This window comes from Cyrtonyx montezumae, unplaced genomic scaffold (genome assembly GCF_038088225.1).
Source record: "Cyrtonyx montezumae isolate F1298 unplaced genomic scaffold, pur_monq_1.0 scaffold_3, whole genome shotgun sequence".
Classification (NCBI taxonomy): domain Eukaryota; kingdom Metazoa; phylum Chordata; class Aves; order Galliformes; family Odontophoridae; genus Cyrtonyx; species Cyrtonyx montezumae.
The window spans coordinates 33644255-33660430 of NW_027072034.1; the positions used below are offsets into that span (position 1 = coordinate 33644255).

At 41.7% G+C, this 16176-nt stretch overlaps 1 protein-coding gene across 2 annotated transcripts; it reads left to right on the forward strand.

The window, feature by feature from the left end:
* CHST10 (carbohydrate sulfotransferase 10) lies at positions 1-13802 on the forward strand. 2 transcript variants are annotated; one of them, XM_065741148.1, is made up of 6 exons: positions 1-94; positions 4586-4720; positions 7400-7497; positions 9747-9981; positions 12574-12679; positions 13228-13802. In XM_065741148.1, exons 2-6 carry the CDS (start codon positions 4609-4611, stop codon positions 13763-13765), a joined length of 1089 nt encoding a protein of 362 aa, XP_065597220.1. In that variant the 5' UTR covers positions 1-94; positions 4586-4608; the 3' UTR covers positions 13766-13802. The 2 variants fall into 2 exon arrangements, with proteins under 2 accessions (XP_065597220.1, XP_065597219.1); XM_065741147.1 differs by having other exon boundaries at positions 14-94; positions 13261-13802.
* Positions 13803-16176: the final 2374 nt, after the last annotated feature.

Genomic DNA, 16176 nt, shown 5'->3' on the forward strand with positions numbered 1-16176 from the left:
GCGGCAGCCGGGGCCGCCTCGCCGGGCCGCCGCGTGAGGCGGGGCCGGGCCGGAGCGGCGCCCCGAGGCTACGAAGAGCGGCGCCCGAGGGCCGGTAAGTCGGCGCCGCTGCTTCCGCCTCACGCTTTCCGAGCCGAGGGATGGGGGGTGCTGCTGCTTCGGCTGGAGGCCCGGCGGCTGGAGCAGGCCGGGAGCCGCGGTGGGAAGGAGGGTAACCGCAGGAGGTTACTTTCTGCGGCCGAGGCCCGGTCCCGGGTGCGGTGGGGCAGAGTCCTGCGCGGACAGAGAATCCTTGCTCGTGGATCTGGCGGGGAAGCTTTTCTCCTTGGCTGCGAAAGTTTGCTGCTAAGCTCCATCTCTTGCCTTCACCCGGAGTCCACCTTTTGGGTTGTGACTTGACGCAGCCCGCGGCTGTCGCACCGCAGCTGTGTTCCTGGTGCGGGCTCCCCATGCTCTTATCTCTCCCTTGGGGCAGTGAGCACCCCAGCATCCGTCCAGGTGAGGAAGCCCTGATGTTCGGATAATACCTGCAAAGAGCATGCACGGCCTTGTCTGGCCCCAGCGTCTGTCTGGGAGGCTGATTCGCAGTGCTGAACTGAGTGCCCTGCAAGCACGGTGCTTCTCTGGGCAGGTTGCCATCTGCGGAGCCCCTTCACACCAATCGTGCATGTGACCCGGGAGGGTTATGCGGCTGTTGCTGGGTTGCTGCTGCTTGTTATCTCTCTGCCTTCCTGCTGACAGGTGAGCTAAACCTGCAGTGCCGTGTGAGAGCAGAGACAGGCTATCAAGGTGCTTCAGAAAGAATCAGCTTTCAAAAATACCTGTTGTAACATGTTTTATGACATTTAGCAGCACCACTCAATTCCAACAAATGGGCCTGTGAAAGATTTTCTTTTTTTTTCTTTTTTTTTCTTTCTTTTTTTTTTCTGGATGAGAAGTTGTCCAGATCTCTTAACTTTATCTGAAGAAAAGGGAGGCCTTGATGAAAATGAGTTGGACATCTCACCTCAGTGCTGTTTCTTCTTTGTCGTGTGCTTCAAATTCCAACATTAGTCAGGTGCTGATAGGCAAGCAGGCTCATAGTTGGAGGATCATAATGTGCTGCTGTCAGTCACTATGCACTGTCCTGCCAAGGAGCCCCAGCCCAGGCACCATAAGCTGCCAAGCAGGGGCCTATGCTTTGTGTTTTAACACTGCTTAAACCTTCAAGTTCCCTGCCATCATGTTCTGCACAGCCCCATTCATTCACAAGGCATGTCTTTGCTTTCTGGGGATGGTTGCCAGCTCTCAGCATTGATGGGTCATGTCTGCCAGCTCTATGGCTACCATGGCCCAGCTTGCTTCAATTATTGTCATTTATACTCATATGTGAAAAACTCTTCTGAAGTAGATGGAAGTCCCCCTTTTTGAGAGCAGGAGGGAATGGTTTAAGTAGCATAACAAGAGAATAAGACAACTTCCTCTTCAGGATAAATTTTTAAATAGGTGTGGTACTGAGGGATGTGGCTTAGTGGACATGGTGCTGTTGGGTTGATGGTTGGACTAGATGAAGTCCTTTCCAACCTTAATGAGGCCATGATTCTCTCATTCTGCACTCTGTTCTGTCACTCACATGAAGAACAGTAATTTTCCCCAAAGTCCTAGTGTTTTTTTTTCTCAACTAGGACATTACTCACAGGCAGGCCAAGCCTTCCACTTATTGAGCCCTGTTCTTTGGTTCATGGTTGTGTTTCCCATTGTATCTCTGTATGTGCTTTGGGATAACTGGCACCTGTCTGCTCTGAGGGCTGTGTGCCAATTTGGATTCAGGGCAGATGGCTAGAGATGGTAGAACAGGGGATATGTGGTGAGTAGGTTGGTGGGTGTTTGTTTTTTTTGTTTGGTTGTTTTGGTTTGATTTGTTGGGGTTTTTTTTGTCTCTCATGCTATTCCTGGAGATAGACCAGGAAGTGTGATTATGTATGTATGTGAAAATGATAAAAATGTCTTTATTAAGAAAGAAAAAAAACTAGAAAAAGGGAAACAACTTCAATGCCTTCTTTTAAAAATGCCAGTGGTCATCTTGTTTAAGCAAGAATAATGATTTACTTCTGCGTATCATTTTGAGTAGTTCTGCTTCTTCAGGCTAAGATGTGGTTTCATTTAGATGCTGGAAGTGAGTAATCTTGTCAGCCGTTATAGTTACATTATGATAAATCCTCTGGCAACACAATTCCATCAGAGAACATGGTTGTAGATTTGCCTTGTGCATAGATGGCTTGGTATTTTCTTCTCAGCTTCAGGATATTGAGGGGTAATAATGGTGGTAGTTATGGATGTGGCTATGATCCTGTCCCATTTCTGGCCTACCTGTGGAGCAGAGGATCTGGCTGTAAGCCCTGAGGGTGCTGACTGCTGTTGTTTTCTGAGCCATAGCACAATGGAACTGTTTTTCCCATGATGTTCAACGCAACTTCTAAGAACTACAGTACACAAATTACTGAAGGCGATACAGATCCACATTCCTAACTGAATGACACGTATCCATCATCATTATGAAAGTGGTTGGCATGGCAGGGGTACTCTGAATGTCAGAGATCTGTTTCTGCTGGCTTTAGGTAGAGCAGGTGTAATGGGTTAGATGGGAGGATCTGTCCCAGCCCATTCGTCATGCCTTTGAAGAGCCAGCATATCTTAAGAGCAAGCGTGGTGAGTGAACAGAAGACAGCTGATGTTGTAATATACTTTAAAATGTTCACCTTTGGGAGGCAATGGTTTGGGTGAATCTAGCTTTAGTGTAATGATATGGAGAGACTCCCAGATCTCTTTTGAGCTGCTTGCCTTGCCTGCACAGGTGTACCCTGGAGATGTTTCACTTCTGTCAGCTCCAGGGAGAACTCTTCTTGGAAGCATTTGCATTGCTGGAAGGCAAAAGGTAATTTGAAAAGCACTGAGCACCTGTAGCAGGAGTAAGGGTGTGGCTGGTGGATGTGTTGGAAGGCTGTCAAAAACTTCTGTTGTTAAGTTTTATGGGAATAAAAAGGCAAAATACTGCTATGCAACGACAACAAAAAAAATTTGTTCAGAAGCATTAACTAATGTGATTTTATCAGCTGGTAACAAGGGCCCCTACTCTCTGACAGAAACGTGATCACACACCATACAGATGTGCTTGTCATTGAAGTTCTGTGTGGTCCCTTCAGGGCTGAGTTTGGTCTGATGTGATTCCTCCCTGCCCCCCTTCTCTTTTTTATCTTGTACATGTACAGATCTCACAAGACATACAGTGAGAATCTCACTGTATGAAGTATTTGACGTAAATCCTATTCGGTAAATTGTTCTGAAGTTGCCTTATTGATATCCTCAAAAGGAAGAGTTCACTTACTGCTGCGTGGAAACCCCTCCTGCTGACTGAGGGAGTAATGCTTAGCATCATGGAAATAAAAACTTTCCATTTGATACTTTACTGGCAACAAAAGTGACAAAATGAAAAGAAACATTACTGCCTTCTAACACAGCTTTGGGTTGAGCTATTCTGGCTCAGTAGCATCTGGCCTGCAGTTCTTGTAGGATGGGCAGGAGAGGAGTGTGTTACATGTCCTGAGTTGACACAGGATAGCTATGAATACTGTTAACATTGTTCTGCTGACTGGCTATCCTGGGTGGGGAAGCTTTCCTCATTCTACCTTCTTGAGCTGTGATCAGCTGCCTCGTGAGTTTAAACGGTGGAAAAGAGCTACCCTCAAAAACACTTGGTGGTTTGCTGCTTTGTCTCTGGGCTGCCTGATCTTATGAGTGGCAGCCCTCATCACAGCAGGGGTTTGGAACTGGATGGGCATTGAGGCCCCTTCCAACCCAAACCAATCTGTGACTCTCTGTCTGAGCCGTCAGAACAAGATGGGGTGAAGAGGAAAGAAATACCTCACTGATAGCAGCTGGTACTTATATTGGCTAAGTAGCTATATCAGTTGATAAAACAGTCAAAATAATAATAATACAACCAGCAAATGGAAAGAGGGGTGTCAGCTGCTTTTGTTATGTTGCATATGCAATGTACTTTCTGGACACACTTACCTGGGGTGTGTTCAGAAAAGGGCAACAAAGCTGTGAGGGGTCTGGAGCACAAGTCTTATGAGGAGTGGCTGAGGGAACTGGGATTGTTCAGTCTGGAGAAGAGGAGGCTCAGGGAAGAACTTATTTCTCTCTACAATGACTTGAAGGGAGATTGTGGTGAGGTGGAGGTTAGCCTCCTCTCCTGTATAACTAGTGATAGGACGAGAGGGAATGGCCTCAAATGGTGCCAGGGAGGTTCAGGCTGGACATTAGGAAAAATTTCTACTCTGAAAGAGTTGTGAGGTGCTGGCACAGGCTGCCCAGGGAGGCGGTGGAGTCAGCATCCCTGGAAGTGTTCAGGAAACATTTAGATGTTGTACTGAGGGATATGGTTGAGTGGGAGGTATTGGTAGTAGTTGGACTGGATGATCTTGGAGGTCATTTCCAACTTTGGAGGTTCTGTGATATATGTAAGTAGAGTTTGGTTATGGAAAGTATTTTTCTAAACTGAAACAGAAAGCATTCATGTGCCTGTCTTTCCTCTTTCAAACAGGAAGCAACAACTTTATATGGCTCATGTCTGACAACATGCACCACCAGTGGCTGCTTCTAGCTGCATGCTTTTGGGTGATATTCATGTTCATGGTTGCCAGCAAGTTTATCACATTGACTTTTAAAGATCCAGATGGTAAGTTCAAGTTTAACGTTTGGTGGGAAAGAGAAAATGGAAGAGTGGCTCACATAAATGCACTTCCTGTGTGAAACGCTTCTCAGCACATTGCCACTCCTTTTCAGGATGTCTGAGAACAGAACAAATCTATAGAAATGTCAGTGCTGGTATTCAATTCCTGCTTGTCTTGGGTAGAAGTCTACAAACTTCATATTTGATCTTTGTTTATGTTTGTTTCCTACTGGTTAGGAACAGAGGAAAATGTGCTTTGAAATTTTGTCTTGTGGGGTCCACTTTTTTCAGATGTACTCAGTGTCAGTATCTTCGTCCCCTAAGTGGAGAATCTGTGTACAAAATAGCAGAGCAAAGCTACCTGTTTAAAAATAACCATAATAAAGCTCCTGGAATACTAGTTCCTGACCTCCTGTGACTGCGGCAGCGTTGTGTATAGCTTGGTTTCATGCAAAGCTTGTTTTGTTTTACAATGCACTTAGACTAGCCACCTCTGCCCTTCTTCTTGCATTCAGCTTTATGCTGTGCTGTTTGACTGACAAGCAGCTTATAGGCTTTTACTTAGCATAAGTAGCCCAGATGGTGTTAAGCTGGTGGGGAATTTAAGCCATTTGATGACACCACATTGCATGTTATAGTTTTCTGAAGAAAGTCTACTGAGGAGCTGGCATTAGGAAAAAAAGAGTGTCCCACAGAGAACTTATGGCACAACCTACAGTTCTAAGACACCTGTACTTCTGCATCTGCCTAAAATATGCAAAAGATATGTAACTTCCAAAGCACTAAGATCACTAGTGCTATTTGTTTCACTTGATATCAGATACATATGTTAGGTGTACCTTTTAAAATAGCTTACCTTTGTGTGAAGGTTTCCCCAGCAAGTCTTACAGATAGGATCTGTAGACTAACTCTGTAGATTTCCTCAGTCTTAACTTTTTCTGAGCCTTAGTATATCTGCAAATGAGCCAGCCTTATGTAAGGTAGTTAAATGTTCCAGTATTTCATGCTTTGCCAACTCTCGTTTCTGAGCATAAGTATTATGTGAGTGGTTATTTCCACCAGAAGTTGTCAGGGGAACTAAAATGTAGTTAAAATAATAAATAATTAGAGTTTATTTGCTTTTTATTGTCTTGCTTTACAATTTTTTTTCATCCATACTGAATCTTCTTTCCTATTTGGATAGTTCTCTGAGCAGGAGCTCCATAATTCTTTGAGCTTCGGTCTTACAAAACCATGAGTATGTATGTGTTGGAGTTTGCAGTGTTTGTATTGGAACTGATGAAGAGAAGTAATGCAAATGTGCCAGGAGAAAGCCTAAGTGAGCAGGAAGGCCAATTCTGGAGGAACTCTTACTAAATTAAAAAAAAAATAATAATTAAAAAAAAAACCAAACAAACAGAGATGTGCCAGGAGAAGTTCAGGTTGGATATTAGGAAAAATTTCTTCTCAGAAAGATTAGTAATGCATTGGAATAGGCTGCCCAAGGAGGTGGTGCTGTTGGTGTCCCTGTGGCCATTCAGGAGACGTGTAGATGTGGCACTTAGGAATGTGGCATTGCTTTCAGTTTTAACTTGCTTTTCTGTCCTTTTTTTTTTAAATCTGGCATAGGCACAGTGGAGTACTCCCTTAGAAAGGGGCTATAAACAGTAGATGTCTTCTTGAGCATAAAACCATAAACAATTGTGGGTGCAAATGAAGGAATACTATTCATAAAAGAATGAACTCTATGAAGGGGAATATAGTCCAGTATGGATAGAAATTTTGAGGGAGAGATCCTTCTCTTTTCCCATTGTGGTTAGGGAAAACTTCACATTATTGTTATTTTTTTTATCTCTGCGTCACATCAATTGACAGCCTTGTGTTATTTTTCAGTTTCCCTATAGCATGCAAATTGCAAAAGATGCAGGAGGCTTTTCCCTTACATAATTTAATTTGATCTGGAATTATTTTCTGCTTTAAAATAATCAGAAAGAATGAATGTATTATCTGAATTTATTTTTCTCCTTGTGGAAGTCACTACGGAAATGCCATCATTCCAGTAATAAAAGATAAAGGGATCTTGTATTCTGTAGTGCCTATTAGAGGTGTTGCTTAGTGTGCTGAGGAAATAAAGGTGCTCCTTAACAATGCTTTCTTTTTATTGTTTTGATAATGTCTGAGAGTTTACAGTAGGTGAAATCTACCTGCTAATATGGAGGTGGGAGGGAAGACATCTGGTAAATTACAGTTTTCATTTAGATTTGCTGCAGGAAGTTCATTGAAATATAAAAATATTTTCCTGCCATATGCATCCAGTTGTTCTTCTACTAAAGCAAACTCAAATGTCATAAGATCCAATGATCTTAAAACCTGTGCAAAGATTATTATTTTTTCCTGATATTTGTATTTACAGTTTCTGTGTGTCTTTGTATGCAGACTGTTTCAAAAAGCCCCCTCAAAAAAACATAATTGTCATGTTTCTTTGATAAAACTGCATTAAAATTGCATCCAAAATTCCCATAGAGTATGTTCTTTAAAATATTTATAGTCTTTCGTGTCTTCTCTAGTACTTCTCCATCTGGAACCAGATCCTAACGTTTTGCCTACTTATAGCGGAAAATATTTTTCCAATGTTTTAGCTGTAAAGCAGAAATTGTTGCTTTCCCGCCATCCTCTGTAATGCTCTTATCTTTTTTCCTTCTTTAGGCTATGGTGCCAAGCAAGAGCCATTAATACTGACAGCTGTGACAAAAGTGGAGGAGGCACATGTGCCAGAGGAAAAACATTGGACTAAAGAATTTCAGGTGCGTACCATTGAGATAAGAGTTTACATGTAATGAAGAGTGGGAGAAAAGAGAGATTATGTAAGGGTTTCCTGTGGTTAAAGGAACTGCTAGACAGTAGTCATTATTCAGACTTTTATTTTCATAGAGCCAACAGAATTCTTTTCAGCTTTCCAGAGTGACTTTGTTACTTCTCTCTATCCAAATTAATGCATTTCCACTTCTAGAAGAGTGTAGTTACCTGACTAGATAGAAGTGGTAGTGCCAATCAGTTTTTGCTGGCCTTTCTTGTATAGTGGCCCAGACTCAGGTTTCTTGTAGTGTATTGGATGTCTTGTTATAAGCATCAGCTTCACAGTTCTTGAGGGCAAGCCTGTGTCTTGTCTATTCTTTTCCTTCCTCTTGGTTCTTTGCCCTGTTGTTCTGATTCTTTTTATCAGGTTCCATTTTTTTCTTCATGTTCTGTGCTCTTTGTGCTTTACATTGCAAAATTTGTCCAAAGGGAAACAGGAACACAATAGTATTCAATACAAGGTGATCCAAATGCACAATTTTGTATGTTCAGAAATAAAGCAGAACAGATGTGGTTCCTAGGAAATTCCTTGCTAATTCTTAAGGAAACTGAAAATTCTACATGCAAATGTGAACTTCAGACTATTTGCATAGAGGGCTAGGGCCAATTTTTTGCCATTGGTTAAATCAGTCACCTAATTTTATGGAGGTTTTCTGTAAAGCAATATGGGATGTGGGTGTCTCTATAAGCATAGCATTTTTTTTTCCTTATGTTAAAAAAAATAAAAGGAAACTTATGTTATCCTAGTTATCCTCACAGTTTTTAGGAGAAAGGCTTTGTTCAATGGAAGTCTGGCAGTTCCACACAGCAAGTCTTAATATCTTCCTTTACTTGGATGGAAGGGGATAATAAGGTTTCTTGATCCAAAACTATTCCCTCTTGACTTTGTGAAAGCATGAAACATTGAACAATAATATTAATCCTGGTTGTAAAGGAATTGTTTGGATAGATAAGCAATCTGTCAGGCCATCCAAACTGTATCTTAAGGAGGGAATATTGCTGAAGAGTAGCAAACAGAAAAAGCTGAATGAGATTTTTTTTTTTCCTTGTGAATAGTTGGGACAAAATGTCAAATCATCCCTTTTTATATGTTGTTTGGACACTATGTGAAGTACTGTCTGAATAAAGATACAGATGACAGTACTTGGAGGCACTGGGTCTGGTCAAATTCAGCTTCTTAAATTTACCTGAGTAATAATGTAGTCCCTCCAGAGTGAAAGCCAGAGAGTTCTTTATGAAAATAAGAACAATGTACTTCACTTTGCAGTACATCTAACACTGTGCTTGCTGCAAAAGGTAATGGCATTAAAATAAGGAAGTTATGAAGTTAAAGTTTGACACCATAATGTGCTGTGCCAAAACTGTAAGAGATTTTTTCTTTTCTATTGACAAAGCATCAGCAGTGTAAAATCTGTTTTTCTGTGGACAATGTTATCTCTTTCTTTTCCCAGATCCAGCTGTGTAAATCACAGCTAGTGGAAAGAGGAAGATTTTTCAACAGCAAATTAAACTTTTCTCATCATCTGTGTATCAGGCAGTCTTATTCTTTCTCTCTCCCCATTAATTGTGAGGCAGAGGGATGTTGTTGTAGTTGTGGCTCTCTCCTTAGCCTCACAGATGTGAGACCTGTTAAACAGGTCATCAGTTCTTGGATAAGAGGAATGCTGCATTGTGTGAATTTTTGTCCACTTAATTTTGTTGCAGCATGGATAGGGGGAAACACTGGATGGCTGCAGATGCTAGAAAAAAAACATGGAACTTCTGTCCTAAACTCTGTTTTTTCCCAGAGAAAAGGGTCAGCTTCTCTAAGCCCCACCTCCCTAAAGATTAAAGTGTGATTTCTGTTGTGAGTAATAGTTTTGCCTTCTTGTCCCATTCCCTTACAAGTTTGCTTACTTGCTGGTGAAGCTTTACAGAGGTCTTTGGTCAAGCCCATGTCATATCCACAGAAATAGGACCTTGCTGTTCTGCACTGCACTTCGAATTGTTGTAATGTAAAGCTTTACTGCTACCTATTACCCTGTAATGACTCAGTTGCACCAAGACCTAAGGCAGCAGTGCAGGAAGGAAATGTTCAGCAGTCTTTTTATCATGAACATAGGAATCATTACGATGCACAGTTTGGGGACTTTTACCGTTTAGAATTCAATCTGAAAACTAAACATTTGCACTTCTTTTCTTTCTCCATTTTATAAAGCCAACTGGAAAAGCTTTTACTGGAAATCTGCTACACCATCCCCTGGTTCATATGGAAAGACTTGAGCTTCTCCGGAATGTCTGCAGAGACACTGCATTGAGAAATCTCTCTCACACTGCAGTTTCCAAATTCGTCTTGGACCGAATATTTGTGTGTGACAAGCACAAGATCCTGTTTTGTCAGACGCCAAAAGTGGGCAACACTCAGTGGAAAAAAGTCTTGATCGTTTTAAATGGTATCTACTCAGTTGTGGGTGTGTGGGTTTCTTTGAGGGGGAGGAAAGAGCAGAATTGGGCCAACTGGGACAAGACTAAAATGGATTCTTTCTGCCTTTCAGTACACTGACAATTTCAGCTGCTCATTCATCACAGTTGCTTTTAGTCCTTTCTAAAGATCTATTTTTAAAGAAAATAAACCTGTTCTTTCTGTGAAAATAAGTACTGTTATTGTTTGGCTCAAAAGTTGTTTGAATCCTAATAGTACACATATGCTTGTGGTAGGTAGGTTTGTTATCTTTGAAGGGGTGGCACTGATTTAAAGGGTTTGAAACGAGTAAATTACAAGGTACCACAGTTCCAGAAGAAATGACTGTACACCAAGCAGCTGCTGTAGGTCTGTAGTGACAGAACCATGTGTATGTGTAACCACTGAGCCATCACAGGAGTTAAGATACTGAGGCACTTCAGCGTAGAGTTTCATCAACAAAGGTGTGTGTTCTAAAAGGCTAAAAGAGGGAGTAAATGCTCTAGTGTTTGAGTAACAATCTATGAGGCAAACTCTTGTCTACTTGTACCCTAGCACACTCTTCTAGTAGCATGGCATGCCAGTACAAATAATTGATTTCCTCAGGGTTTCCTACTGCACCTCTGTGTGCACACATACTTAGCTTGATCATATTTAGTATAACGCACCTTCATTTCACTTAAGACACCGTCTTGCTTGTGTGTGTACCAGGGCTGTGACTTTCCTATGTATAGTCAGGTGAGTTGGAGCCCTTCAGTGGTTGTGCAGGCAATGCAGCTCATCAAGGTACCTGAACACTATAAACCTATGTTTCTTGTTCTGAGGACCCTAAGAGCAGCTAGCTCCATGCTTCTGTTTATGTTTTCTTGCCCTTCCATGAGCTAGTTCACGTAGCAAGAAGGAAACAACCGCAAGTTGGCAAAGGAAGTGTGTCCCTCAGCTAAACTTTTGTAGTAAGGAGTATGTCTCCAAGGACTTGAAATTTAGTTTCAGTTTTGATCTCTGGATCAGAGCTGAAAACCCAGAAGAGATGTGCATGCACAGAGGTATGTGCTTGTTCCTTAAATGCTGATGTAAGCTGGACTTGAAAAAAATACTGAGTATGAAACAACATGAGAGCACTAGAACTACCTTCCCTTACCTGAATTGAACAGACAACATGCAAAGATTGCTCAGGACAGGCAGAGTTATTTTGTCTGTGTTCTGTGGAGGATAACTGATGTCTTACTTACAGATTCCAAGTTCTGGCGTGTTGGGTAATGACAGAGAACTGTGTCTGTATAAATACTTGTCTCTTCTGCTTTGAGCTGCCAATGTGCAAGTACATACTAACGAAGACCATCTCTTCCATTGGTCTCACTTCCTTCTCTTTGGGTGGCTTCTGCAAATGGAACCGATACTTAGAGGGGAATGCTTTGTATCTAAAAGTGGCATTTGGAGGTTCAGGATGAAGCACAGCTGTGACGCTGTGGGGAAACTGATTCTGATACTGCTCGTGTTGCACCTCAGCTCTGGATGAGTACAAACGTTCTGTTTCTGAGGTTATCTAATCTTACATCTGTGCACATGGAATTTCCCTAGAGTACCAAAAAATATAATTAGGAAACTAAAATTAATAAAGTATTCCCCCCCTCAAAATTGATCAAACTGAAGATCTGAGTGGTGTATGTTATTCACCACAGTTCTGACTGTCTGTAAGGTTTTTAGTGAAGCTTTAATTATCTACATTACTCCTGCGGTAAGAATATTGGAGCAGAGAATGCCATAGAGGCTTTCATCTACACAGCTTGCTCTGCATCAGCCTGTTCTCACTGCGTGTTGTCTCTCTGAAACGATCCTCTGTGTGAAGGCCACATGAGATGTTTCTTGAGGTTGTAACAACTTCTAGGATCAGGATCTTAAAAAGAATGCATTAGAATTTAGTGGCATTATTTTTCTTGTCAGTTTATATCCAGTTAGGGAAAAAAAATAATAATAAAAAAAGTATCTGGAGGCTTTTATTGTTAATTTTATTGCTTTTCAGTCCATGCAGTATTGTATGATTGGAATTTTTGTTTGAGCATAGTGCAGTCGCTGACGGAACTTTATGGATCCTGACAGCAAAATGCTTTTGTGTTGACACAGCTCCAAAAGCAGCCCACGGGATTTATTTTTTGCTGGTGGTGGAAACTTGGGAAAAAGTGCTGATTTCTTAGCTGGAGTTAATTCTCAGTCTTCCTCTGTTTGTATGTGTGGGCAGAGGAAAAGGCAACAGGGACACTGAAGTGGGAAGTTACAGGCTCAAGCATAATTGCTAATGAAATCCTTGTAGTGTACCTTTCTGAGAGCTTTCAAGCCTTGTAGTCTTGGATTTTGGTGTCACATAGCTTTGGGAATTTTAACAGTTTTCAGCTCTACAGTCAGAATCTTTTGTCATTTAACAGCTTAGTATAGTATAGAGTATAGTGCACTATAGAATAGTGTAGAGTGTAGCAACCATAAACACTGAAGACAGAGGAAGCAGGTCAGCCAAAGGCATGCTTGGTTTGTTTGTTTTTTTCTCCCCCCTCAAAAAATTCTCTTGCTCTCTTTTCAATTTTTCTAGGAGTCTATTCTTCCATAGATGAGATCCCCGAAAGTGTTGTACATGATCATGAGAAGAATGGCCTTCCACGCCTGTCCTCCTTTAGTGACTCTGAAATTAAGAAACGGTAAGAGGTGGCTTCCTGGGGAGGAGGCAGGGGTTTGGAGTCAGAGGTGGGGTGTGAAGACAGGAGAGCTGATATTTGGCTGAAACACTTTGTACTGAAGCAAAATGATTTGTCTAACCAACTGCCATAAAAAAACAACAACCAACTGTGTTGCAGTTAGCTGCACTGAGCTGCTTTTTCTGCATCGTGTATTTGATTTTTACTTTGAGCTTACCCTTGTAAGATTAAAAATGTCCTGCATGCAGGGCTTTCAGCATCGCAGAAGGTTTGGTTTCCTGTTTATTTGAATTCCGAGCTTCTCCTGCTGGAATAGAATGTGAAGGACGGGGAAGCTCTACTTACATTTTATGCTGTATACAAAACCTTACAGTGAAAAACACAGACTTTGTATTTCAGGTCTTAACGATGATAGAATTGATGTGCTACGTGAGTGGCATGAGCTCTGTATTGCTCTCTATGAGGTCAGAATTTTCATACAGTTGGTAAGCCATTGCTAGATGCTTCTTATATTTTCATAATCGTTCGATCTTTTTCCTTCCTCTGTTTAGACTGAATTTATACTTCAAGTTTTTTATTGTCAGAGATCCATTCGAAAGACTTATTTCTGCCTTTAAAGACAAGTTTGTGCACAACCCTCGGTTTGAGCCTTGGTACCGCCATGAGATTGCTCCCAGCATCATACGGAAGTACAGGAGGAATCGCACGGAGACCAGAGGGCTGCAGTTTGAGGATTTTGTGCGCTACCTGGGTGACCCTAACCACCGATGGCTGGATGTCCAGTTTGGAGATCACATCATTCACTGGGTAACCTATGTGGAACTCTGTGCCCCCTGCGAAATCACCTACAGTGTGATTGGGCACCATGAAACCCTGGAGGACGATGCTCCCTACATTCTGAAAGCAGCGGGCATAGACCGTCTGGTATCGTACCCCACGATTCCGCCGGGCATAACAGTGTACAACAGAACAAAAGTAGAGAGGTATTTTTCAGGAATCAGCAAGAGAGACATAAGACGCCTCTATGCTCGGTTTGAAGGTGATTTTAAACTCTTTGGGTATCGGGAGCCAGACTTTTTGCTTAACTGACACCTGGGATAAGCTTTGGAGAAGTGTCTTAATTGAAACCAGCTACAGCACTGACAGATGAGAATGATCATTTGTTTTCTAGCTTTTGGCATTGCTCCATTCTTCAATGAAATACGTGTCATGTGAAGGGTTAGGGGCTTATAATTGTTGACCATATTTTCAGTATGTGACATTGCAGTCTGTTAGGGGTGAAGTCAGTTACCTAAAACACAGGATTCCACTTCTCCCCCTTCCCTCCAAGAGAAAAACAAACAAAAAAAGGAAAAAAAAGTGGGTGATGCTCTTCCTCCTCCCCCTCCCAGGCAGAATGCAATTTAAAAATGTTGTGAAATATTTATAAAGATGGCAGTTTCACTGCAGGTTGACATGTGTGTGAGCTTGATGATTCATGCTCATGAGAAGGGCATGCAGTCCCCCATGAGCTTTGAAAATTAGAGGCCAGTACAGGGCGAAAGATTGATCGAATGCTTTACAAGTAAAATCATCTAGTTTCTGTCATGTGGCTGCTATAATAAGAGTAATGCTGATCTAATCCCATTTTTGTTTGTCACAAAATGAACCTAATTAGACAGAAGCTTCAAAATTGTTCAGAAAGGGGCTGCTTCTAGAGCCCGGTTATCTTTGTATTTTTGTCAAGTGTTTATGTACTTACTGCTGGTCTATTGAGCCTCATTGTTCTACTTTTATTTTTCAAGGTATTATTTAACTCCTGGCTACTAAGTTATCTGAGAACACCAGATGCAAACGGAGCACAGGAGAAATATGAAACTGTTAGGGGAACATGAAGGAAAGTTAATTTAAAATAAAGAATTAATTCTATTTGTGGGAGCACATGCAGAAATCGAAGATGCCACACATTTTAACTTGTTTTGTCTTCTAACAGTCGAGATTAATGAAGAAGCCACAAAAGCAGGTTGCCTTGAAAGAGCTGCTAGAGCAACCTGGATTAATGGTCTTCCTTTTTCTTATATCCTGCCTTGCTCAGTGTTCAGTACCTTACAGAACAGAACGTGTCTTCCCCTCTGAAAATTCATCCCCCAACTGCTGAAGTAGGCAATATTTGGATCCTTCTGTTTTCCAGTGATTCACTGCAGTGGTGTCCTGAGTTTAAAAAGCCCAGCGTTTGTGTTACCAACAGGTGAGGTGGCAGCTTGTCAGGAGTTCAAATTTCACTTATGTTTCCGTACATGTTTTGTGCATCAAATAAAACCAAACCAAAACAAAACCAGAACGGGCTGAATACAGCCATAATATTTGCCTGTGCTTGCATTCTGCCTGATAAGGAGTTGCCTTGTGTTTGAGCTCACCAGCAATAAGAATCAGCGTGCTGCCACCTCATCCTGCAGTTTGTGGGAGAGAGACCACAAGCCTACACTGCAGCCATCGCTCCAGCCAAAGTGAGCAAGCAGTGTTCTAAAATCCTGGTCCTAAAGGATTTACTTTTCAGGGCAGTGTAACGTTGCAGGCTGGGAATGCTGCTGGCTGTCAGTGCTATGGAATCTGCTTTCCAATCCAGCCCCAGCATGTTTTCGATAGCTCCTCTATCAGCACAAGGAAGCGTCTTGCACTCGTGAAAAAGGAAAGCTGTGCCAGGCTGATGTGGGCTGCCCTCTGCAGAATGGAAGCCCTGTTGTAGCTGGATGTGGTTTCAGAAAGATCCCAACGGACTCGCTCAAATAAGGGAGGATCATTCACTGAGCATCATTAGAAGACAATAGTCCAAGGTGGCAAATCTCCAAAGGTGGGATTCTTGTTTTATTTTACTTAATTTTTTTGAGGAAAAGCAACGGTTACAGTGCCCTAACTTGTTAGTTCTTAACAAACGATAAAAAGATGTTAACAGCTCCAGGTTTCTCTGTTTTTCTTAATATGGGAGCTTAGCAAAATGTATTGTTAAACACGTTTTGGAGCTAATGAGCTGATTGATTACCTCTCTGCCGATCTAAAATGTAACAGTGTGAATAATGTATGGTGAATTCAGGCCTTAAAGTTTAATGCTAATAAAGATAAAAGTAGAATTGTTTTCCACTGAAAGCATAAGTTACTGATACAATTGTACATGGTTTTATTTTCTGGGGTAAATTACCTAATGTATCAATTGCTTAAAAATGGCCAGGTGGGAAGTGCTGCCTGAATCTTTGGTAACAATATATATATTTTTTTCTAATGGCTTTCTCTGAGTTATCTGGGCTCCTGAGACTGAAGGAATTAGTTCCAGTGGAGGCAGAGTGGGCAAAGCATGCTGTGCTGGGAAGGAGGCTCTTGCTCTGCCGTTTGTAATGAATTAAGTGGTTGTGTTTTGTTTTAACTTAAAGGGATGCCGTGCAAGGCTTTTACAAATTCAGTGGCTTGTATGAATGCAATTAGGACATAATTTCCCTAGCGAATACAGGTAATATTTGTGTCATACT

Coding starts and splice junctions, on each gene's coding strand:
- CHST10 (XM_065741148.1), top strand. CDS start 4,609: ATGTCTGACAACATGCACCACCAGTGGCTGCTTCTAGCTGCATGCTTT. Junction 7,498..9,746: donor ATTGGACTAAAGAATTTCAG/GTGCGTACCATT, acceptor CATTTTATAAAG/CCAACTGGAAAAGCTTTTAC. Junction 12,680..13,227: donor GACTCTGAAATTAAGAAACG/GTAAGAGGTGGC, acceptor TCCTCTGTTTAG/ACTGAATTTATACTTCAAGT.